This window comes from Chinchilla lanigera, unplaced genomic scaffold (assembly GCF_000276665.1).
Source record: "Chinchilla lanigera isolate Chin_1 unplaced genomic scaffold, ChiLan1.0 scaffold00101, whole genome shotgun sequence".
In the NCBI taxonomy this organism is placed as follows: domain Eukaryota; kingdom Metazoa; phylum Chordata; class Mammalia; order Rodentia; family Chinchillidae; genus Chinchilla; species Chinchilla lanigera.
Genome location: NW_004955502.1, coordinates 1,910,835 through 1,936,758, shown reverse-complemented (window position 1 = coordinate 1,936,758; position 25,924 = coordinate 1,910,835). Strand labels below are relative to the sequence as shown.

General features: G+C 38.6%; 1 protein-coding gene across 1 annotated transcript in view; it reads right to left on the bottom strand.

Moving 5' to 3' along the window:
- Positions 1-25,924, bottom strand: part of Khdrbs2 (KH domain containing, RNA binding, signal transduction associated 2) — a 457,500-nt gene that overhangs the window by 7,540 nt on the left and 424,036 nt on the right. The window contains exon 8 of the mRNA XM_005406879.2: positions 13,612-13,670. Coding sequence (XP_005406936.2) covers positions 13,612-13,670 — 59 coding nt within the window. The remainder of the gene's footprint in view (positions 1-13,611; positions 13,671-25,924) is intronic.

Below are 25,924 nucleotides of genomic sequence, written 5' to 3'. Positions count from 1 at the left end.
GATAGTCACCCAAAGAATCATATACAAGAAAGTGCAAGAAATCTGTCCATACACTAAAGACCAAAGAATCTAGCTGAGGGCCTGGATCCCATGGCAATGTCCTGCATGAGTTCAGTTGAAGGCCTAGAGCCCATAACAATGCCTCCCATAAATCCAACTGGAGGCCTAGAGCCCATGGCAGTGTCTCATGCAGGCCTGTTTCACAGATCTGCACTGGGAAGGCCCAAAAGTCAGTGGTGGATGTTAGAAAATCTATGCCAGTGGGATGAAGGATCTGTGCTAGCAGGCTGAGGGAACTATACTGGAGCCAGGAAGAAACACTCAAAATAAGAACAAGAGCTCCCCCAAAAGGTACCACAGCCATCCTCAGGGACAGTGAGGTCCTGAGCTCCTCCGATGATGAGGACAGCCAAGTACTCATCAGGAAAGCCAATGTGACAGCTTCTCCAGGAGACTGAGGAGTGCACCATCTTCCCCTCCAGATCTAGGAAGTGATGCTCAGAGTGAGGACCAGAGCCCCCGCACAGTGAACCGAAGCCATTCCCAGTGACAATGAGGTTCTGAGCTCCTTGGAGGATGAAAATAGCTGAGTTCATCAGGAAAGCCAGCATGACAAGCTCCCCCAAGAGAACCAACAGCTCCTTACAGCTTCTCTCAGCTTCCAACAGGCTCCCAACAGCCTCACTTCTTCTCCAGTTCTGCCTCTTATGCTGCTGGCAACAATGTTCATGTGGGCCTCCCACACCCAGCACCAAACGGACTCAGTTCAGCTGGGCGTTATAAGTTGACCACCAGTTGCCAATCCACCACATATATGATTAACCAAGACAATTTTTCTGCAAAGTAGGTGTTAATGCTGCTTTCATTTGAAAGATGAGGGAACTATAGCTCATAAGGTTTAGTTGATAGGAAGATGCAGGGTTTTTGCCTACCATGTTTTATCATTTCTTTCCCATCCTTTTTATGTTTAAGAAGTTCCTGGCTTTTTCTTCTTTTTCCTTTTTCCCTTTCTTTTTATTTTTTGGTTGAAAACATGAATTAATTGATTTTACTCCCATTGGATTATAAAATGATTAGTGATTTCTACAACAATTAATTAGCTACATGAGTGAGATTACAATTTTAATTTTGCTAACAAGATCAGAGGTGTGCTGGGCTGTTTGCTCAGGTGCCAGTCAAGGTGATCACTCACTGGCCATGAAGGCCGCGTCATCTTCCTGCTCTGAGTGTCTAAGGTGTTAATGAGATTTTGGACCCAAATGACTAAACCCTTCCATCTTCCCAATTTGTATTCCCAGAATTTGAACCTTGCGTAGTTTATTGTTCTAAGATGCTGAGGGGAACCGAATGGCACTGCTGGGAAGAAATATGGGCCACCAGCATCTGCTTCCACAGAGGAATGTGGTGAATTACGTCGCCAGAAGAGGAGTCATTAATTTTCAGTTTCACCATCAGTTATGCTCTCACAGACTTCAGCTAGCTTCTGGGGAGCATTCACAGCTTCTATCACTCTTTCAAATTTTTAATTAGATGCTCTCCACTAGAAAAAACTATCACCTGTGATAATCCATTCAGAGAGTAGGCCTCTCCGAGTACCCTGTTTTCAACTCTAGAATCGTAGGATGCACATGGCAGGTACTCAGTAATTAGTTTTAGAATAGGGTATTTAAGTATTTTATGACTTCATTTTGGGGCCCAGGTTTCCTGCAGATGGGAGCCTCACTCTGCGAGCCATCTCAGGAGTCTCACGGCAGACCTGCTTGCACTCCTTCTGCCTCTTTCTTGAGAAGACTCCTGCAGGTCTTCTAATACAGCGATGACAGGTTCAAATTCTCCCCAGTGAGTCTCAGCTGCTGGCTTGCATATTCGCTTGGCTCTGGACATTTCCTTAGGTCTCTCACAGGTCCCCACATTAAACGCATCTGCATCTTTCTTTCCATGCTACTTAATACTCTTTCCAAGTTTTCTCTTTCAGTGAATATCCTATCTGCCTTGCCTTGCAAGCCACCAATGGTTCTCGGCATCTTCAGGAAGCCTCTCTTCTCTCCCTGCACTCCAGGTTTTGGTTGTATCCCTCTCCTTGTGCACATCGCATCCGTTTCTGTCCATGCCCTCTAATTTTGTTCCACTGTGGGTCGCTGATCTCTGCACAGAAAACTGTACTCAGCGGTTTGCTTTCTTTTATGAATTCATGATTATAATATATACAATGTATATTTTTCCAGATGCATACCTCATTGTATTTATTTTTCTCTAACTTATAGTCAGAGAGACTTTTCCAACTATAGCTATTGGTGCTTTTACTTGATTCTGTAACACATTTAGGAGCAAGTCCAAATTTCCTGGCAAGCAATTCCATGAAAAGCCTGGCATGGACTGACTCTGACTTCAGTGTAAATGACAGGGGTTCATGATTCAGTCATCATATAAAGTACAAGTATTCTATGGCATCCAGTGAAAAATTTCCAGGGTCTAGAAATAGAAGAACTGTTACTAGTAAAATTTAACATTTTAAATGTTTTCTTCTAAAGGAAGGCATGTTATCTTTGCATGAGAAGGGACTCAGAGCCTGTTTCGGGAAAGAACATGGAGAATAAGCCAGTTTAGTGTGACATGCAGAAGACTCAAACTTTAGGTCCTTTTATAAATTTTGGCAAATGAATCATCTGTCTTTGCTTAATATATTCCATCAAAGATTACATTTTTAAAAATAATTGTTATGGATTAGCTTTGTTTTTACTCACCTTTTTGTGGACTTAACTAAAGAATGATAATGATTTGTAGGAGCCCCACAAACCAAAACTGGGCCAGGTCATGTGGTGTGTTTGAAGAACACCCACTGGCTTCTCAGAACCTTGTCCTGAGAACCAAAACTTCCTCAAAGCCTGCAAGATATATTAGTCTTTGAATACTGAGTTAGGAGAAGTCCCTAAGTGGTTACAGAAGTCCCTAAGTGGGAACAGAAGGCATGTGCTCCCAGTTGGCCATCTGGAACATGAAAAAAACTAACGCCAAAGTCCAAACTTTAAAGGAAAACACAAGTACAAATTTATAAAATGTGGTTCATATTGGAAATATAAGGAGAAGAAATCTTCTACCTATATGGATAGCACAAACCATGACACTTTTTATAAACATTTGGAGGTAAAATCCTGAAATGCCGGTGGCTTAGCAAATTGGCAGTTGGCCTTTCTTTATTAATATTCATTGCATTCTCTCAAGTCTAGGTCTGTAGTCACAGCTGGGTTTTGCATTCTGACCATTACATCCTCTACTAGTTTTTGATTTGGTTTAGACCTGGAAATCTTGGTCTTTATTTTTAAAACTTTTAAATATTTTCCTATTTACCTTTGTTCAGTGCCCCCTGTTTGCTTTGTTTGTATGCCACATCTCCATTCTGTAATCTGGTCTTGCAGTACCATCGTCTATTTGTAAACTTAAGTGGTTTGAATTTTTACCATTTCTGATTGGGAACGTCATCCAGGAAGGGAAGACAAATTGCCTGACAGACTTCTGGTTGTGCTGAATGGAGTTCCAAAAAAGTAGCTTTGCTGGTTAAGGGGGACTTTTACAAGCTTCTGTGTTCTCAGTGGAGGCCATGATAGCTGGGAATGTTAGGAAGACTCACCATAATTCAAACCCTCTCATGGTGGCAGTGTTTCCCAATTACCTACTTTGTTTTAGCCTCTACCTATGTATTTTATACACTATTATATCTAGCAAATTGACAGAATCTATACCATTTCATTTCTAGTTACTTTTTGGTCTTGAACCTGCTGCATAAGATCTCACAGGTATAAAATACTACTGGCTAGTGGTTCTGAATATCTTAAATGTGTGTCTATCTTTTCACTTTGGAGTTCTGATGTTATCTAAATAAAAAGGACATATATCTAGAGAAAGGACTGCCACAACTCAAGGTAGAGAAAAAACTGTGAATGGTAGTTGAACACAGTGTAGAAGCTTCTCCAACTTTAGTATATGATATAGTGTCATTAGTGTCAAATAAAATCCTGAATTAATCATAAGCCTGAGGATGTCAGCCATAGACTTTCTGAAATGTACCGGACTGAAATGTAAGGACTTTATACTACGAAAAATAATAAAACAGAGACTAAAAATGGTGACACAAAGTGAAGTATTATAATTCTTTTCTCAAAGAATCCCAATACTTTCTTCAATTAGTGCAGAAGGTAGGTTTGGTAACATGGCTTTATAGACAAGGAGAGTCAATTTGTAGTTACTTGATTCACTCTCTCCTTTGCCCTCATTTCTGTATGAGAACAGAAATGAGCCGCAAGTAGGGTCTCAGACCAACACTTGAGATGGCTAGAAAGATGCTCGGGTCCTAAGCTCCACAGAACATAGTGACCCTTGCCACATGCTACAGGACCGCCCCGACTCTCCAGGCCTTGCCCCACTACATTTTTCCTGCATTCTCCAGTCAATAATCAGCTCTCACTGTTGTGCATTGGAGACTTTAGCTATGCTTTTTACTGGGTGGTGAGGCGACCGCTAAGGTGCATATTTCCAAGAGATGAGGGTCTTTGTCACTTGCAGTCAGCCCCCCTGGACGCATGTGATACAGCTTCCATCACAAGATGGTGGAGGTAGGTGTGGTCACACCAGAGGTCATCAAATGGTCGCACAATGGTCATCCATTGTGAGGGCCGAGGGTTTTGGCTTTAGCCTATGTGACACCAGCTCAGCCTGAAGGGGAATGTGGCTAGGTATGGCTACAGTTCAGTTCACTGTGTCTACATACTGAACTTACAGTACAAACTCTGGGCCCTGAGGCATGTGTGAACGTTCCTGGCTGGCAATGCTTTGCCTAACACTGCACAGTGACCTGCGCTAGGTGGATAATGTGGATGGAAGATGCTGCGGTCTTCATGCTGGGCATCATCCCAGACTTTCCCCTTGCCCTCAGCGTCTCTCTGTGGCTGGTTCTGCTGTATCTCTTTGCCATAATAAAACTATAATTGCAAGCACAGTCCTTTGCTTAGGTATGAGTTATCCTGGCAAATGATTGAGTCTGAGGGCATATGGGAACCCCTTGATTTGTATCTAGCTAGTCAGAAATAAGAGTGGCATGCAGTCCCCAGATTTGTCACTGGTGTTTAAGTAAGAATTTTGTGAAGAGCTGTGCCCTTATCTTATGAAGTGTGGCCCGACACTGGCCCTTCCCTTATTTCTTTGCTTGCTCTCTGCAGTCTCCTCAGCAGCCTGAATCTTAACTTTTCCCCCATGACCACTGTCTCTGCTAGAAGTTCTGGGTGCCACACACTAACCTGGGTGTGTGTCTCTCGCTGCTGCTCTACTCCCCAGATCCGAAGAACTTTTCCTGAGTTCTTGCGGGATGCAGACTGAGCTGCATATTCTACTTGTATTGTTTTTGTTTCTGGGACATCTTATTCATCAGCTAAGCTGAAAGTTTAATAGGGCGCCAGTAGGTTAAGTGATTTGTTTATCATAAAAAGACAATGACAGTAAGTCATCACTAGTTGTAAACTCTTTTCAACAGGCATACTTTTCTCAACAAATGTGTCTCTATCTGTGTGTATATATACAAAGTCAGTTTTCACCGGGTTATTCCTCAATAAATTGTGGCATATTTCACAAAGGAAATACACCACATTTATTTATTTTAGAACAGCATATCTTGTCCTTTTTAAAATCTATGCTCTCTTTTAATTAATAAAATCTCCTTTAACTCCAGAAATGCTGTGAAGGACCCCTTCCCGGCGGCCTGTCTCCTAGGTATATATTTTCTTAGCTGCCATACTTCCACGTGGGCAAGATAAATTTTCCCAGTTTTATATTTTGTACCTGGTACTTTGTGTTTTAAAATCAAAGCATTTTTCTACAGTTTCAATATACACCTGTATCATATTGAGTACATTTTATTGTACTTGACTTCTTCACCCCACGATTCTGGCAATAAGCCGCTCCACTTTCTTTTCCTCCATAGTTAAAATGAGTGTACCATTAACTCAGTGGAAAAGAAAGTGATACAATTACTTTCCTATGGCTTGTTTTATTGTCTCAACAAGAGTGTTGCTAGATGCATGTGGCCTGTAATTTTTGTGGACACTATCTTTTGAGTCATTTTAGAGAAAGTCAGGTTTGAGATTTAACTGTTCAACACACAAAAAGGGAGTGCATTATATTTTCCATTACTTAAACCTATAGCTTTTAAAAGTAGGTTTGAAATACAGGTTCTATAACACAATGCTTGGTTACTAAATACTCAGTGTTATAAAAGTAGCCTGTGTACAAATTGTAATGCCTACCACAGGGTGGAAACGCCTACTACTGATTTTCTCATTCATCTTTCCAGGGTCATGGTAAACAGTGAATAACAGGGAAAACTGGATTTCAAGAATAACTTGGCCTTGTGAGAGAAAGTATACAGATAGTTATCAAAGGATAGACATTACATATTAGGATCACACAAATCTTTATCCCCTTCCCTATGTCCACACTGATCCAATACTTATTCTCAACACTAGTTTATGTAAAGTAAAACCAACAAGGAGGCTTTTAAAAGATTTGAATGACCAGTTCTCTTCTCCAAAGGTTGTGACCCAGCTGCTCGGGGGTAAAAAGTAGACATTAGTATTCCTTCCAAGCTCACCAATTGATTCCAAAATGCATAGTCAAAGGTAATAATCTGTACGTTCCATTTTTTCCTAAAATATTACTTTAAGAGTACATAGTTTAAAACTAAATTGAAGGTGCAAATGTAGCTTACCTAAAATTAGCAAGAATAGCAATAAAGTAATGATTCCGCCTCCTGTTGACTGTATTGGGCTTAGGCAATGGAATCTGCATCTCGTGTCAACACTAACTGGATCAGCTATCTAATTTGAACCTCTAAAATACTAAAAGAGAAAACAAGCTAATTTTAAAACTAATTTTACAAAAAATTCTAACATCCTTTGGAAGCACAATTTCACTAAGGCTTTCTTACTTTCAATTTATTTTTTTTGTTTGTTTGTTTTTTGTTTTTCTCTCTTACAGGGAACCGAACTCATGACCTTGTGCTTGCCAGGCAGGTGCTTTGCCGCTGAGCTAAATCCCCAGCCCCTCAATTTCAAATGAAGTTTAAAAATGCACATTAAAATTGAGTTAATAACTCAGACTGGTATTTTTCTTTAACAACCTATCATATAATGACTTCAATCTTAATAAATGCCAGGAAAAATAAATTACTTGCGTACATTATTTTTAAATGACTGAAAATGTCTTGGCAGTGTTAAGACAACTCATCTCCTTTTAAAAGGTTAATTTCCCCAGATGTATATTTCTTTTTATTATAAAAAATAGTCTTTATTCTTGAATCTCACGGCTGGCATGAACGCCGGTTGGTTTTATTTCCTTTGCTGTCGTCACGGATCAATCAATGCAGGGCTTATTTTCATGCTGGCGTAATACTCATTCTAGCTCTCAAACACCGCAAGAATGCAGTCGTGCTCAGCGGTGGGCTTGAAGTGAGCGCTCCAGTGCCCTAGAACGCGGCACACAGATCCCTCTTGCTTTCATTCATCCCGAGACAGTGCACTAATACTACTCTCCCTGCCTCCACACAGCCGTCATCCAACATGCCCCTACAGAACGGGTGCATAATGAGCTCTTCAGTTCATACATTAGTACATTTTAATAAACAGCCCTCTCCTCTGAGAGGATTTCTGTCCGTGCTCAGCTGTCACGGAGAGAATGTTTCTTACGTGAAGCATCGCTTAACCAAGCTAATGTATGCCTTGTATTAAAAATGCGTCCTTGTTGAATTATGAGCTATTCAGACGTATCTAAAACAATTCTAATAGCTCTGATAAATTAGGAAAAATTTTTAAAATGCACATAGTGATTTGGAATTTGTGTCAATCAAATATTTATGGTTTAAAAATAAATTCAAGCTATTAGATATCATGTATATGTATAAACCCAATAATAATCTACTGAACACCAAATACCTATTCAATAAATACCAACACATTACATATCGAATAATTTTCAAAATAGTCACATATGATATTATTTAGTTATATTTAAGTGTTAATATTTACCTTTTTGAAAGAAAAAATTTGATAATTAATATTAGATTATCTGCAGATAGCTTAAATAACTTGTGATGAACCCAAAAGGATACATGACTCTCTTAAAGTCCACATATTTGTTATTTCAACAATGAAATATGGCTCAAATGACACAAACAGGATTTGATTCTGTTAATACACAAAATACAACATATAGGATTCAAGCCAGGCATGGTGGCTTGTGCCCACAATCCCAGCTCCTCAGGAGGCTGAGCCAAGAGGATCTCTTGAACCCACAGGTTTGAGCACAGCATGGGCAACATAGCAAGATTCCATCTCAATAAATACAATTATAATGTATTATAATTCAGAGTGAGTTATCAAGTTGAAGTTTTTTATTTCTGCTAGTTTATTTCAAACCATGTCTGAAGGAAGCCTCAAAGAGAGACTCCATCTGTGACTTTTTGGAATGCAGGCCCCTGTTTTTTTTTTTCACAGATAGCAGTCTCTCCTCTCCCAGTGCCACAGGTTCTTTCTACCATGAACAGCAGGGCAAGAAGGTGCTGGGACGACTGACTCCAGGGTCCTCAGACAGCTGTCCACGTCTGAGAGGAGGCCAGGAACTTGGAAATTGAGACTACCCCTTTTGCAGAAATAGACATTCCATTGGAGTCCAGTACACCCACAGTACAACGAGAGTGTCAGAGGGAGGAATTACTAACTGAGAAGGGAGGTAAACAGAGAAGTGGAGGTATAAGACATGCTCTTTGTAATAAACACCACCGATGTAGAAGACTGCACAGCTCGTTAAACAGAAGCTGTGCATTGATATTAGCTACTGTGGGGGAGATGCAGAACTCGTGAAAACCATCAGTCTGTCTCTGACTCCAGTGGGTCCTCACACCATCCACATGTGTATTTAAATTGCACTGTGCGGGCAATTGGTGCTCACAGGATGAGCAACCTGCTGCTGTCTCCCTAACACCTAAACCCCCCCTGCACAACACCTGAGACCACCACGATTGCGCATAAGGTGTACTAACTGGGGGTCAAGATGGTGATGTTGAGCTTTCCTTCTTGTCATTCACCTTGGTCCTAGCTCCATCAATATGGGACACAAGAACACGAACATGCTCAGGTTTAAATCTCATCACCATATGCCTTAATTCACAAGTACTTTGTCATATTTTGGCTATACTAGAAGGGTGCACCATTTTCTTTTTTCTAAGTAGGAAAATTTACTGGAGAATAGGAATGGGGAATGGGGAACAGGGATAGCTCCTGGGAGACAGAAGGGGTCCCGAATGGGTTGCCCGTATCCCTTTTCAAATGAACACATCAGTGTTTAATTGCAAAAACACGTGAAAAAATATCTGACACTGTATTTTGTCAAGGTCTGATACTAATGATGGAGAAGTAGAAAAAATTCTATGATAGAAAAAATTCAAAGGAATATTAAATAACCTGTATTGTGCTCATTTTTAAATAAAATACTCATATTAATGGATTAAAACTATTGACCAAAATATAACAAATGTAAAGAATATATAAATATAGCAGTATAATTCAGAGTGATTTAAATTTTATTCTTTTTTTGTTTACTTATATTTTCCACAGTGTAAGTATATTTCTTTTGGAGTAAGAAAAATGGCTTATTTTCAGATTCATCAGGTTTATATATCTGCTTATATTTCTAAACTCCTATGGCAAAAAGGAATCTACTGATTGATTGATTGTGGTACAGAACTGAGATGAGCACCCTCATAATGAGCTACATCCCCAGCCATTTATATTTTTTATGGTTCCTTATTTTGAGGCAGGTCACTAAGTCTCTAGGCTGTCAGGCTGTAACTGTACTTGTGATCCTCCCACCTCGCCTCCCAGAGTGCTGCAGTTACAGGGATCCCACCAAGCCTGGCTAGAGATTCATGAAAGAATTAATTTCTGATGTACCCGATTGAAAACACAGGCGCTGGGTCGGAAGCTCAGAGCTCTGTTCCCGGCAGTGTGTACTCTGCAGACAGGGGAAGCCCTCAGGGCTGCAGGCTGGCAGGGCGGCCTGGGCCGGGCACCTGGTGTCTGGCGGGGGCAGAGCTCCTTCCCTGACTCCACGGTGCTGCGCACTTGACACCTTTTGCTATGAGGTCTGCACTGCGACATAGGTAGTAACACACCGTTCAGACTCCTTCGCCTCAGCCTCCTGAACATGATCCCCAAACGTCAACAAAATAGCCATTGCTTTGTGTCCTGAGTAATTATTGTCTGACATGAAAATCAGGAAGCACTTTTTAGATTAAAATGCTCACAGGGTTAGAATATCAATATTTTCCCAAAAAGAGAAAAAGCATGTTGAATATGAGGAGTGTGCTTGAACTTGCACTGTTTAATGAAGGTGAAAAACAGCATCAGATTCTAGTGGCTAAACAAAGCTATGGTACTAAAGAACCATCTATATTTACACACATCTGTGTCTTGTCTTGCAACATTGTTTATATGACAAATTGAGCTGAAATACTAGTGAGTAAATTGCTGTTTACTGATATCTTCTTTACTCAGACAGTAAAATCCTTGTCTATATCTTGCCCATTTTTTTTATAAAGACTTTACTGGCTAGTTTCTTTGTGCAGAGAATTGCTTGCTGGTAATTTGATCAATGTGCTGTCTAGTGCTTATGGAAAGCTATGGCTTCTAAATTAAAGTGGGTTATTCTTCCTAAGTGTTGGTTCATCAGGAGAAATAGGCATATGAAAGAACAAGGCAAGGCCTGTGGAGTGACAGAAGAGAACCCAGCCTCCTGGACATGTCGCCCGCCTCTCCTTAGAGTCACACACTCTTCCTTATTGCCTTAGGCACTATTAAAATTTCCAAATAGAAATAACTGAGAAATGGAAATTCCATCTCCTATGAATTACCTAATTAGATATCATCAAATTGATCTCCGCCATGGATGTCAGGGCTTATCATTAGGCAAAGGAGAGTTCATGAGCAGGATTTTGCTAAACTGATATACAAGTGTAGAAAATAATGACTCTAATTTGAAAGTGAAGATGCAATTTTTAAAAATTGCTTTTAGTTCTCATTTGAATGTAAGCTTCAAGAGTTTTTTGCTGCATTCTTTCCAGAATTGAGAACAGTGCCTTACCTATGTAAGGCAAACATAAATGGGTAGTGCTCTTTAACCTTGTATGAAACTGTAAAAGTTTAGAGTACTTGATTTTTCTAGATCCTAAATTCCACACTCACATGGCTTACTTGCTGGTGCAGTCTACAGTGTGCAGCCATGTATTTTGCAATGGTACACAGCAGGAACCGGGTCAGGACGTCTGCATGTATACCAGCTTACTCCCGGAGCCCAGCAATGTTACATACAGAAGTCAAGTGGATTAAAGAAAAGTCCAGGTTGTGTCTTACTTCCTTTATCATCCTAGCTGAACAATGCATAGAGCCTGAATGCATTGAATTCAGCTAAGAATGTGCCTGGAACAAAAGAAATAGTTACTGAACTCAGAATGCTGCTACATTGGGAAGGGTAGATGTATTGGGGTGCTAGGTAATCTCACACTTCAGTCTCCTTGAGCTCTGGCACGGCTCTGGAGAAAGCCTAGGTTTTGGATGCTAGTGTTATTAAACATCATCTCACCTCTCAGACTTGCTCCTTTCAACGAGTGACATATACAGAACAGAACTGCAGCTGCGCTTGCTGTGGTTGCTCACCACGTGAGCCAGACCTGTGCCAACTTGCCCATCATTTATTTCTCTGTAAAACAATTTCTGAAAATATGTTTCCTATGTTTTAGCGAACACTGCTACCTCTGGCAGCAGCAACAGACTAGGTTAATTGCTCAGTGCTGGAGCGGTTTCATTTGGGGCTGAGCTGGGTGCTTGCTTTCTATTAGTGCTTTACTTGCTTTTCGGGGTAGAGTGTATAAAAGACCTCTCTTCCCTTAGAAAGTGGAATAGCAGCTGGCAAGATTTAGAGAAATATAACTAAATTGAACATCCTTCCTTTTAAACAAACTCAGATTTAAAGTAGCAGATCCTCTTCTTCGCTCTAAGATCCACTAAACTTTGCTCCATTTTTGGGCAAAATCAAACAAACAAACAAATCCAAGCAATCAGACACTTTCAGATATACTTTCTGGTTCTGTCACCAGCTAGTTTTTTAACAGAGGGAAGTTAGTTTTACTGTGAGCCTTAGTTCCTCACCTGCAAAATGCAGATGACAGTGTGAGTATCTGTGATTCTAAAGAGGAATTAGCACAAACAGACATATACACACATCTATAATAATTTTGGCAGTATTTGGGGCAGGGGTCAACCCATGTCCTCACAATGCTGAGCAAGTGCTCCATCGCTGGGTTATAGCCGCAGCCCACTATGGTTTCTGTGAGGGATTATTCATATCCCCTCTGATCCTCATTATATCACATAGCTCTGAGGCATAGCGAACTCGATGTGGGGTGGCAGCAGTGAACAGTCCCCACCCCCTGATGAGTACGTAACAACAGAGGCTGAGCCTTGAAGCTGTGCTCTCACACCGACTTCATCTCTGTTGTTCAGTTTCCTCTTAAAAATGGAGATAAAGCACTTATTATATCAGCTCATTGTAGAGAGATACATGGGAAAATATATAAGTAGTCAGCTTGTGAGTGACAACGGGGGAGACGGTGGTGTGTTGCCATCTTGCTGCTGGGCTCAGCCTCGTGGTACTTGGTTGCTGACTCTAGTTCCAGGAAAAGTCTTCCTCTTTTTCTGCTCCCCTCACCTCCCTTTCTCTACCCTCCTACAATACCTCAGCCCCCTCCTGTAGAGCCCCAAACACAGGCAGCACTCATCATCATGAAAGAGGAACAGAATTCTGAGCACAATGTGAATGAAAATCCAAGATGGCAAACACTTCTGCGAATACCATTTTTCAGCGGTGGCCAACTGGTAACATTATGTATGCATTTTAAAGAACCAGACACCAATCCTCAAAAGCCATGTGCTACATCAACATCTCATAGGCATTCAATACGTCTATATTGGACGGGATTATGATTAAAGTGGTATGTTTAGTTGAATAATACATTTTAAAATTAATTAATTTCATAGAGTGAAGTGCTTATTGATCATTAACTCTCAAGTCAAGCGTTATTTGGCACTTTTAAGATCAAGGCATGCTAGAAAAATAATTTAAAAGTTATAATAACAATTTCCATCCTTTAAAGTCTTAAAATGCTTTAAATGTGTATTACTCTATGGTCTCTGTGACACAAAAAGGAGAATGTTGTCATCAAATTAATTACTCAAGCCAAGGATATGAAACATGGAGACACTATTCAGAACACTCACAGTGGCTGCTAAAAATGATCTATGATTGTGCTTAATTGCTTTTGAAATTTTGATCAGAATTGATCTGTCCCATTCAAAGGCACTGGCTCTGTAAGTCAAATCTTACTGTGGAATTACATAAATCAGTTCACCCTGGACTTCTGTGAAAACTGGAGGGTGGAGGAGGAAAGTAATTTCTGAGTTGTCAGTGACTGATGGGTGTTCGGATTTCTCAGTTTTAGCAGAGAAAAGGTCTTACCATAGCTGTCGTAGGCATCCTCACTGACTCCATGACCGTACTCGTAGTATTCAGGCACGCTGCAACAGATTTAGACAGCGATCAATGTTACTGCAATCAGGAGGACTCAACCCAGAGACTGCGATGGAATTTGAAGTCAAAGTGTGTACTAAGGTAATATCCCAGGAATCTCTGGGCATAAAACACATTTCTAAGAAGATATTCAGGGAGAAAAACACAAGTTATTGATTAGAAGTGCTATGATTTCTTTCTTGCTACTTCAGTATTACTTTATCACTGTCTTCCAATTTGATAAATCAAGTTCCCTCTAAAACACAAGTATAATACTTCAAAATTTCTCAGAAGGAAAGTTACAGGGTCTATTGCCGAGAAAAAGTGCTGTAGAAGTTGACAATCTGATCAAAGCGGATGGCTTTCGATACTGTTACCTTGAGAAATAACGCATCTTCACTTCGAAACATTCAAACTGTGATCACGCCCCCTCCATCCCTGCCCAGCCACCTGTGTGCACTTTTCAATGAGAAGTGATTTCTTTTCGATCAGAGATTTCCTAAATACTTCTACATTTCAATAGCCATCAAAATGGCATTCTTCATCTGTGTCTTGCTCAAAGTATTCCTCAACCCTCACCCGCTTCCCTTACGCAGTTGTCCTGTCTCTGCATTGCACTGTTTCCCCGCTAAGGCTTCGTTTCTGTTAGTTCCCAAATATCTGCCATGTGCTCCATCCTTGAAACGGCCACCCTCCTATGTACTGCCTTGCAGTGACCGTCCCCTTCTGTGCCCTTTACAGCAAAATTAGCACAGCCCCTCCCTGTACACGTTTGAAGGCAGTCAGCCCAGCCGCGGCTCTCACTGCTTCTCTTGTCAGCCTCGTGATGTCTGCAAATTCAATGGTCTAGAAGCAGTCATCATTTTACTTTAATACCATGAACGTGGTTGATCGTTCCTTGCCCTTTCAAACACTTTACTTCCTTTGAGATCCCTCCAAGGGCCTCTGAACCCACTTCCTTTATTTCTAGTGCTACCTTCCCATTTTCCAGCCAATTGATCCTGGATAGAATTGGTACTCAGTTACTAGAAATGTCCCCTTTGCGGTTCACGCTCCCTAGGCAATCTCACCTGACGCTGTGGTCTGAATACCTTCTCTGCTCTGCGGACTTCCGCATTCTATCTTCACGCGCAGAACCTCCCACCCCCGCTTCTCCTGCACCCATGTGTGCGTTTCCACTTGGACAGCAAACAGAACATATCCAAGCGCAACCTCTTTCCAACTCAGTCGTGTTCCTCTTGGATTCGTCACGTCTTTATCAGTGACAACACCTTAATCAGCGCTTCTGCTACCAAAATCCATGGGATTTGCTCTTTTCTATCACCTCCAGGGTTCAATTCTAGCATCCAATTCTTTCACTTCTGCTTGCAAAATATTTTTATGACCTGAACTTGTCTAAACAGTGGCTGTGGCTAAAAGCTGTCAGCATCTCTCACTTAACGAATACATTCACCTTTTAGCTGGTCTTGTGCCCTGCTTGCTGTTTCTATTGTCCATAGGGATGTCCAAGTTATTTTTATAGGTGTAAATTAGATCTTCTGAGTTCTCTACTGAAAATCTATCCATGCCTTTCCATACGTTTGAGAAAAAAGAAGATAAAAATTCTTATTGGCCTACATGGCTGGCTTCCCTAGTATGTCCAGACACACTCTCTCCTGCTTACCCTTTGTTCACTCAACTCTGGTATGCTGAGCTCAGACATGTTCCCTCAACACGGCAAACATGTAATTGTGTGAGGCCTTTTTATTTTCTGTTCCCACTTCCTGCAAAATCCCCTTTTGGCAGCCTGATTGTCCTTTCTCTCATTCTTTGATCTCTCACTCCAAGGCCCCTTGAGAGGTTTACTGCTCAGCCTGTGTGAACTACTCCGGCACATTTCCCTTACTTATTCATAGCATTTATCAGTCACATCGCACATGTTCTATAAACAAATACACAGCTATATCCTGCCAATCTTGTGGCTGCTTTCCACGTATAGAATGTAAGTGCCTCGGTATAAGACCTTAGTTTCTCTCCATTCACGTGCTGTCGTTGTCCCAGGCTGACTTCCTCGAGCAAGGTTTGGCACATGATAGCTGCTCACACACTGTTTATTAAACAAAAGAACCAACTGTTCGCAAGAGGATTGGTACTATGTAAAGGAGTAGCCTCATGCAACCACGTCATCATTTTAAAAAGGCATTATGTAAAACGTGAGGAAAAGCATGCTTGAATTTGATAATCAGAATGACTGATCTGAAAACAACAATATGCAGTATAAGAACCATTGTTGAACTCCTGCCATCTTCTGTGGTGAGGCTCTGCATCATTTACAATGTTTTTTTTTTTTTTTTTTCAAACTTGTTACTGTCTTTGATTGTTTGATCAATCTTACATTCTTATGTCTGGTAAACCGAGCAACTTGGTTGAAGATAACAGTATGTAATGCAGCAACCATTGTAAATTCTTATCATTTTGTTTGGAGGTCATGTATCGTTTTTGTTGTTTTTGGGTTGTTTTGATTTTAATTCATTGTTGCTTTGTCAGTTCTTTAATTTTTAAAATAAAAAAAGTAAAAGAAAAACATGTAAGGAAAAACTGCCTAGCATTTGGATAAACAATTCCTATATGTTTTTGCTCTTACTTTGGAATCTGTAAATATGTTTTCCCTTCAAAAAGCTCTGTGACTTAAAGGTAGATATCAGTCACTTGTCTTCTGTCTGAATCTTAATTCATAAATATCTCAAGATTACATAATTCTTTTATATGTTTGTGCTGATGTGGATTAACTTTAGGGCTTCATGCACTTAAGGCAAGAAATGTATGACTAAGCTACATCTCTAGCATCCATCGCTTTTATGTGTGAAATATATGGCAACAAAGTGACCTAATATCCAATACCAACAGTATAAGGTCGAGGACGGGGGTGGAGGCCAAAGACTCAGGGTGGATGGAAACAGAGAGGAGCCTAAAATTATGTTCTCTGAATTTAGCTGTCGTATCCTTCAAGGAAGTCTTAGAGGTCTCAGTATATTAAGTATTAAAAACTTCAATAACAGTAAGGGAACAAGAAGCAAATAAGGAAATATAAATCTCTGTATTAGAGATGAAAAGAGAGGCAGAGAGAAACCTGATTATCTTCCTGGGATGCAATTTATAGTGCACTAACTTCAATTTTTGTAAAAAGAGGCTGAGAAAAAAGAATACCCAACTCTGCCCTCTTGCTCAGAATATTTACACACAACCATCTAGTAAAAGCATATCGTGATATATCTTCTCCTCATCCTCCTTAAACTTGTGCAAGGTTATGCCACTGGGTGGTGGCTGGATATTTATGTTTTCCTTCACACACTTGTCTTAATAGAAATAATTCCACCCAATTCAGAACCTTCATATAGATGTAGCAAATTCCTAAGAATTGCTATATTACATTAAATCCATGGAGTACCAAGGGAAAACAGTCATGAAAACAATAATAAGCAGCATTCCTGTTGGTAAGAAAAAGACACTGGCATTGGTACCAACTTCTTCCTGCCTTTGTTATAAGCAATTTCTCTGAGTAATCCTCTGACTACATGTCCCAGAGTGTGCTGGATTAAGACCAGTAACACCAAACACAATCTTGCAGTATTATTATATTTATCACTGTATTATAATTTCTGTTTTAATTGGTGAAAATAAGGGAGAGAAAAAGAACAGCAAGGAGAGAGACAATGACAAAGAAGCTGCAGTTATTGTCCATCATAAATGATTCATACACATCAAAAAAAGGAATTCTAACTTTCAGAACTCTAAAAAAGGAAAATGGAACACAGAGGACATTTGTAAAATAATGGGTAATGTAAAATAATGGGAAAATGATGGGTAATAATCATAATGGACTCTACAGACTTCATAACTTTGCTTCAATACCATTTCTCAGGTTTTTTCATGGGAAAATCTTACTTAGGTAAATAGCTTGAAGGTAACAAATGTATCTCTCAGTCACCCCTTTAGCTCGATGTACCCCGTAACTAAAATTAAGAAACTTGGGATGTGTGCAAAGGAAACTGTGGCAACCAAGATCATTTCTGATGTAGCAATAAGCGCCTCATCTCGGACTTGTGTTCCTTCACCTTCTTAGTGATGATTTAGCATTTAGCCTGCAAGCAAAGCCAGTGCCTTAGGAACTGTGGACTGAAACGGAGGAAGATCTCTGCCTCTGAATAGTAACAGGAGTAGATTTACTCTACACTGCTGTTTCCTGCTGGGATTTTTAAGAAAAATAAGTATTTTAAAATATGTCTGAGAGACTGAATTTTGAGTTTCTAGGTCACAATAATTTAGGTGACCATGCAAGCAATAGCTCTGCATACTTCAGTATGTAGAAGTGTGGGCTGCCACTAAAGTCTCAAACTATGAAGTATTAACTTAGTAGAAAACTGGAGGATACTAAGTGAAATAGGATCACAGCGGAGAAAGCAGGTGGTTCTCATTATGCTATTGCCAGTGAGAACTTGAAGGCCAACGGCCTGTACATAAGGCCAGTACCAGAGGAAAATGTGGAGTAAAACCCAGCTGTTGGTGATCCTTGTTGCTTTTAAAAGATTTATGAGCAATAAGAACTCAAATCATAATGGGCCACTCTGCAAGAAGGAATGAAAGTGACCGGGATTTTGCTAAGAGCTGTTTTTGCCTGATTTTTGTTAGTTTTATAATGTAAATTGATAGAGGGTTCAGAAATTTGAGATTTAACAGCATTAGAGAAGTAAGTCACTTTGTTCTCCAATAGCAGGAGATAAGTGTTGCTTAAAGATGTCTTCATATTTTTCCATTAGTCTTTGTTAATCTACATGATTCTTAGAACATTTCTTCAGCCTTCCAACATGGGCCAGCAAGAAACACGTGAAGGTGGCTGGGATTTAGCTCAGCGGCAAAAGCGCCTGCTTGGCAAGCAGAAGGTCATGAGTTTGGTTCCCGGTACCGGAGAAAAACCAAAAAAAACCCAAACAAACAAACAAACAAACAAAAAGAAACATGTGAAAAACATTGTGGAGGCTCCAATGAGGACATATTCTACTGTACCCGATTCATATATGGCCGTGGATAGGTCCAATTATCCAATCAGTATGAAAAAGAACCATCCAGGAAATCTGGCATAACTCCCATATAAAGAACCAAGGTTGCCAGATGCACTAATCAAAAACTTATTTCTCTGGCTTAATCTCTGCTTGGCAGGATTTTGTAGCTGTTGTTGCCACTGCCTGCTCAGTGTTTTCTTCTGTTTTCCTAATAACAGTGTCTGTATCTGTTACTCTGCTCATTTTCGGCCCCTTTACATTGACTGCTTGTGTGGGTAGGGAAGGGAGGGTAACAGTAGGAAGGATCATCTGTCTATCATTTCACAGCTTGCCAGACTTCAATTACACCAAAACTTAATGTTGAGAGAGCTGCATATTTCCTGGAGATCCTGGATTTTGAACAGATTGTAATCAATGGAATTGAACTTGGATTTTCTTGGATGGGGAGGAAATACATATTGTTGTTTGTTTAATTTTGTTTTTCAATAATGGAAGAAGGAAGTTCACAATGTTTAGATGACTAGAGGGTTTGGCTGTGAAATACTTCTAATTGTATCCTCCAAAATCCATTTTTCCTTTCCTTCATAGGTCAAACTGATCAGCTCAAGACTGGTGATGTCACAAGTTCTTTACCACATGAATAGCTTTTACTCTAAGTTGGAATTTTGTTGCCAAATTATCTCAGAAAGCCAATCTAAGGAAAAAATTTTGGTTGCAGAGCTTTTGGATAGGAAATTTGAAGATAAATAATTGTAGCTTTTACTACATAATATCCAATTTCTTTTTTTCTATTTCATTCTATTTTCATGAACCTGGCTGGAAATGTCAGGGCTTGGAACTTTTGGAATACTCAGGTTAAGGACAGAATGCAATTAGCCTGAGCCTCTGAGTGAGCTAGTGGCACCCAGCACACCTGCCAGCCTGGTCTACTATGGAGAATAAAAGTATAAGAAACTCTTTTCTCCTGTAAGCCACTGAACTGTGGGACCTATTTCAACTCAAGTCATATAATTGGCAGTTAAAGCAATTCCTTGAAGACTAACAAACATTGTGTAGATATTTCTTGAATGAACAAATAAATGATTGGACAAAAGGAAGTCAAAGAAGAGATCATTCTCTCTAAACATAAATAACCTCAGAACACTCTGCTAGAAATACTTTCAGAAAATTGAGAGAGATTGTACAATTATATTGGTAGAAATAGGAACAGTAAAAGAAAAAAAAATCCCAGAAACTTGTTTTCTAAATTCAGATTAAAAATTTTAAAATTTAATGTGATATTGACCCTGTCTTCTTTACTCCACTTATTTTTTCAAATGTGTATTAGTAAGTTCTTCTTTTTTTGCTTAAAAGCTAACATACAATGTAGAATTTTACCAATGATTAGAACTTGTTCGAGTCAATGCAGTTAATATGCCTATTTTGATTTTATATGTGTAGAACCTAGAGAAATTGTATTTGATGTGACCACTAGGGTAATTAAATTCTGTCACCAATATTTGTCATAATTTTAAATAATACCTCTTAATTGTAATAGTGTGTTGAGAAACCATCTCCATATTTTCTAAAATGTGAGCTACAATTATAGTGAACTAAAAATTAAACAACCAGGTTGTGTTAACACAGAATTCATTTGCCCATTTTTTTATATATTTCAATATGACAAATGAAACAGATAGAATGAAAAATGTTTCTGAAAGCATGAAAAAAATATAAAGACAATAATGCATGCCATTTTTTCTAGCCAGTGTCATGCATTTAAGAATTTATTTTATTTTATTATATATATTCAACATATACAACATGATATTTCAAAAGATTTCTACATAGAGAAATGATAACTATAGTCAGAAAAATTATCATATGTTTAAAAAACTATAAAAAATCACATGTGATTTTTTAGCATTAGAGTTAGGGCTAGGTAAACCTAAAAAGCACATTTAAACACATTCTACTTTGTACAATATTAAAAAATTAGGGGGATGTGTGGGAGGGGAGAAACCCCACCCCACCATCACCAAGTGAGCTACAGTGAGCCACATGGGAGGGGAGAAACCCTGCCCACTACCCGTCCACCATCCAGTGAGTCTGGAGGAACCCTGGTGCCTGGCCCATACTCCTACACTGAGGGTCAGACAGCCAGAACAAGAAGCACACAGGACAGAGCAACCGTCTCATTTGGAGGAACCCAGGGTAAATCCACACTAATAAGGGGAAATACTTTGCATACAACTACTAATTGATGTTGAGTTCAGTTATGTAACTATAGATTTTTTTTCCTATAGTCTAAAGTACAAAATCAATAGTTACCACAGTTTCTCAGTTTCTAAATTGTTCTTATTGCTAATTGTACTACTGTAGCTAGGATGTCATATCTGCTGTAATCAGTTGTTCTTCCTTGTGTAACAACATTGGGAAGCTCTGGGGTAATAACCTCACCACAGCCCCACACCAAAAGACTGGGGACTGAGCCACACAGAAACTAACACCCCACTCTCAATTAATTGGGAAGGTAGGATCTTGGGACAGGCACAAACCAAGAATCTCCTACACACAGAAGATATCCCTGAAGTACAGATTACTGCTGGAGAGGCCATGATACTAGTGATATAGCTACCTACTATCAAAACTATAACAAGGATCACCACAGAAAACAAAATAAAAAATTTTCTAAAATACAAAAATGTCAAAACAAAGGAGCAAAATGCAATCTCAGACTGAAGCTATGATCACTCAACCAATAACAACCCAGGACACAGAACACAGTGCTGTGGTTGGTTGCCTTCCATTCCATCTGCCAATAATGTGCCATGTACAATCTCAAGTTGGCAAACTTGCACAAGCAGTAGTGGCGTACTGCATTTCCACTGTGTACTGTATGGTATTCATCCACTGATGAAATATATACTGTATTTTATTTCAATTTAATATTCTTTTAATGTTTGAATTAATATTTTTATACTGTTTTAAAATTTTTAAGTAAAAATAATTAAAATCATAAATATTATATAAATACCTATGTACTGCAAAATCCCACGATATAGTGAAAACTCTGTGATACAGAATTAGATACAGTTTTTTTAAAAAACCCATGATACAGTGAACAACAAAAAGTGAACTGCAATATACTGAGGGATGACTGTAACATAAAAAGATTATTTGCAGAAGTAGTAGCAGAAAATTTCCCAAGCATGGGAAAAAAATGTGACATACAGTAAGTGAGGCATATAGAACTCCAATTAGCCATGAACAAAATAATCTACACCCAGACATATAATGATCAAGATCCCAGAAAACAGCACAAGAACAGACTATTCTTTTTCATTTCTTTTTTTCTTTTTGAGACAGGGTCTCACTATGAAGTTCAGGCTGGCCTCGAACTTGCAATGATCTTCATGCCCCGGCCTCCTAAGTGCTGAGATTACAGGTGTGTGCAAACACTCCTGGCAAGGACAGACTATTAAAAACTTTTAAAGAAAAGAAACAGATCATCTATAAAGGAAAGCCCATCAGAATCATGGCAGATTTCTTAACACAAACCAGCAAGTCAAGAAGAGCTTAGAGTGAAGTATTTCATGTCCTGAAAGAAAAGAATTTCCAAACCAATTAATATACCCAGGAAAACTATCTATTAAAATTAATGGAGAAATAAGATACTTCCACACAAACAACAAATGACAAAATACATACCACCAAACCAACCCTAAAAAAAATTAGTGAAAGATATTCTAGAAAGAGATAAAAATGACCACAATTCCAAGAACAGCAATAGAAAGAAATGACCAAGCAGGACAAGTAATTAAACAGATGGGGAAAGTAGGGAACCAAAAGTAGGAAAATAACATGACAAAGATAAGCCAATACATATTAGTTGTCACCATTAATGTAAATGGTCTCAGTTTGCCAATTAAAAGAAACAGGCTGGCAGAATGGATCAAGAAACAAAATCCAATAATATGCTATATACAAGAAACCCATTTACCTCAAAAGGAAATTCATAAACTAAAACAGGATGGAAAACAATACTCCATGTGACAGGAATCCAGAAAAAAGCAGGGATAGCTATTCTGTTTGCAGACAATATAAACTTCAAACCAAGAATGATCAAATGAGATAAAGAAGAGTACTACATACTTGTTTGAGGAAAATTGCAAGAGGAAGAGATAATAATCATAAATGCATGAAATACAGGAGGACTCAACTATATAAGACAAATATTAATAGACATGAAAAATCAAATGAGCAATAACACAATCATAACAGGGGATATTAATAGTCTATTGTCACAAAGAGATAGAACAACTACACACAAAATCATTAAAGAAATAACAGAACTAAACCAAACTTGTGAACAAAAGTACTTAGCACACCATTAGAGAGTGTTCCACCCAATAACAGCAGAATGCACATTCTTCTCACCTGCACATGGGACATTCTCTAAAACAGACCACATGCCAGCTGACAGAACATGCTTAAGTAAATGCAAAGGAACTGAATTATCCAATGCATATTACCTGACCACAGTGCAATAAAATTGGAATTATTGAAAAAAGAAATCACAAAACTATATAAACACATAGATATTAAATAACACCCTCCTATGCAACCAATGGGTCACTGATGAAATTAAAGAAAAAATAAAACAATATTTACAATCAAATGAAAATGCAGATACAACTTACCAGAATCTGTGGGATCCAACGAAAGGAGTCCTCAGAGGGAAATTTATAGCAGTGAATTCTCACATCAGGAAAACAGAATGAGCGCAAATAAACAATCTAATGCTACACCTCAAGCTTCTGGAAAGAGATGAGCAAGTCAAGCCCAAAGCCCAAAGAATGCAGGATATTATAAAGATCAGAGCAGAAATTAATGGACACTAAGAAAAGAATAAAAAGAATTAATGAATTGAAGAGTTGGATCTTTGAAAGAATAAATAAAATTGATAAACCTCTAGCCAACCTTATCCAAAAATGGAAAGAAAAAATTCAAATTCATGCAATAAGGAATGAACAGGTTAAAATAACTACAGATCCTGTAGAAATTCAGAAGACCATCAATACCTACTTTGAAAATTTTTACTCCCATAGGATGGAAATCACAGAAGAAATAGACAGATTCCTAGATATGTATGAATTACCCAAGGTGAATCAAGAAGATATAAAAAAACCTGAATAACAAAATATCAAACAATGAAATCGAAAACATAATTAAAAACTTGCCAACAAAGAAAAGCCCAGGTCCTGATGGATTTAGAGCTGAATTTTACAAAAATGTAGAGAAGATTTAACACTAATACTTCTCAAACTTGTCAATGAAGTTGAAAGGGAAGCAATTCCTGTAACTCATTCCTGGAGGCAAGTACTACTTTGACCAAAAAAACAAAAAAAAAAAACAAAAAAAAAAAAAACCAGAGAAAGACCCAACTAAAAAAAGAGAACTATAGGCCAATTTCCCTGATGAACACAGATGCAAAAATTCTCAGAAAATACTAGCAAACAGAATGCAGCAAATCATCAAGAAGAGTATACACCATGACCAAGTGGGATTCATCCCAGGAATGCAGAGATGGTTCAATATGTGCAAATCAATATATGTAATACACCACATCAACATAGCCAAAGAAAAAAATCACATGATCATCTCAATAGATACAGAGCAAACTTTTGATAATGTTCAAGATTCCTTCATGCTAAAAACCCTAGAGAAAATTGGAATAGATGGTTTTTACCTCAATCTGAAAAAAGTCATCTATGACAAACCAAGAGCCAACATCACACTAAATGCACAAAACCTGAAAGCTTTCACTTTAAAATCTGGAACAAGACAAAGATGTCCACTATCACCACTTGTATTCAGCATAATTCTGGAAATATTAGCTACAGTAATTGAGTAGAGAGGGAAATAAAGGGAATAAGAATAGGAAAGGAATAAGTTACATTTCCTTATTCACAGATGACAGAATAGTAAATATAGAAGACCCCTAAAACTCCACCCAAATACTTCTACATTTAATAACCAAATTCAGTAGTTTGTCTGGATGAAAAGTGAACAATCAAAAAATTTATAGCATTCCTATACACAAACAACAAACTCACGGAGAAAGTAATAAGGGAAACCATGCCCTTCACAATAGCATCCAAAATAACAAAATATTTAGGAAGTAAAAGATCTATACATCAAAAATTACAGTACTCTGATAAAAGAGATCAAAGAGGATTTCAGAAAACAGAAAGATATTCCTTGCCTATGGATAGAAAGAACCAACATTGTGAAAATGGCAGTACTCCCAAAATTTTACACTGATTCAAAGAAATCTTGACCAAAATATCATTAGTATACCTCACAGATCTGGAGAAAAGATTTCTAAAATTCATCTGGAAGCAGAAGAGACTTAGAATAGCAAAGGTAGTCCTGGACAACAAAGGCAAGGCAGAAAGCATCACAGTCCCTAACCTGAAATTATACTACAAAGCTACGGTGTTAAAATCAGCACGATACTGGCAAAAACAAACAAACAAACAAATAAACAAACCAGACTTGAGGGTCAAGGGAACAGATTAGAAGATGAAGACACAACTAGAAACACACTCAGCCTTCTCACAAAGGGGCCAAATATGTTCACTAGAAGAAACATAGTTTCTTCAATAAATAGTGCTGGAAAAACTGGCTTCCACATGCTGAAGATTAAATAATGTCTATCACCATGCATTAAAGTCAAAATGTCTGAAAGGTCTAACTATTAAAACAGAAACACTAAATCTCTTGGAAGAGAAGGTAGGTAGAATTATTAAAGACATAAGGGTAAGCAGAGACTTTATGAACAAAACCAAACTGCACAGGAAATACTTCAAAGAATCAACAACTGGGATCTTATCTTATTGAAAAGTCTTATACATCAAAAGAAATCACTGACAGAGTAAAAAGAAAACCCAAGAACTGGGAAATAATTTCAGCCAAGTATTTCTCAGACAAAGGACTTCTGACTAGAAGATATAAAGAATTAAAACAAATCAGGCCTCCAAAATTCAAAGACCCAATGCAAAAATGGGCATCTGAGATGAATATATACTCTTCTCAGATGAATACAAATGGCAAATAAATATATGAAAAAAATGTTCAACATCATTGGTCATTTGAGAAACGCAAATTAAAACAACACTGAGATTCCACGTCACCCCAGAAAGAATGGCTATTATCAAGAAATCAACCAATAACAAATG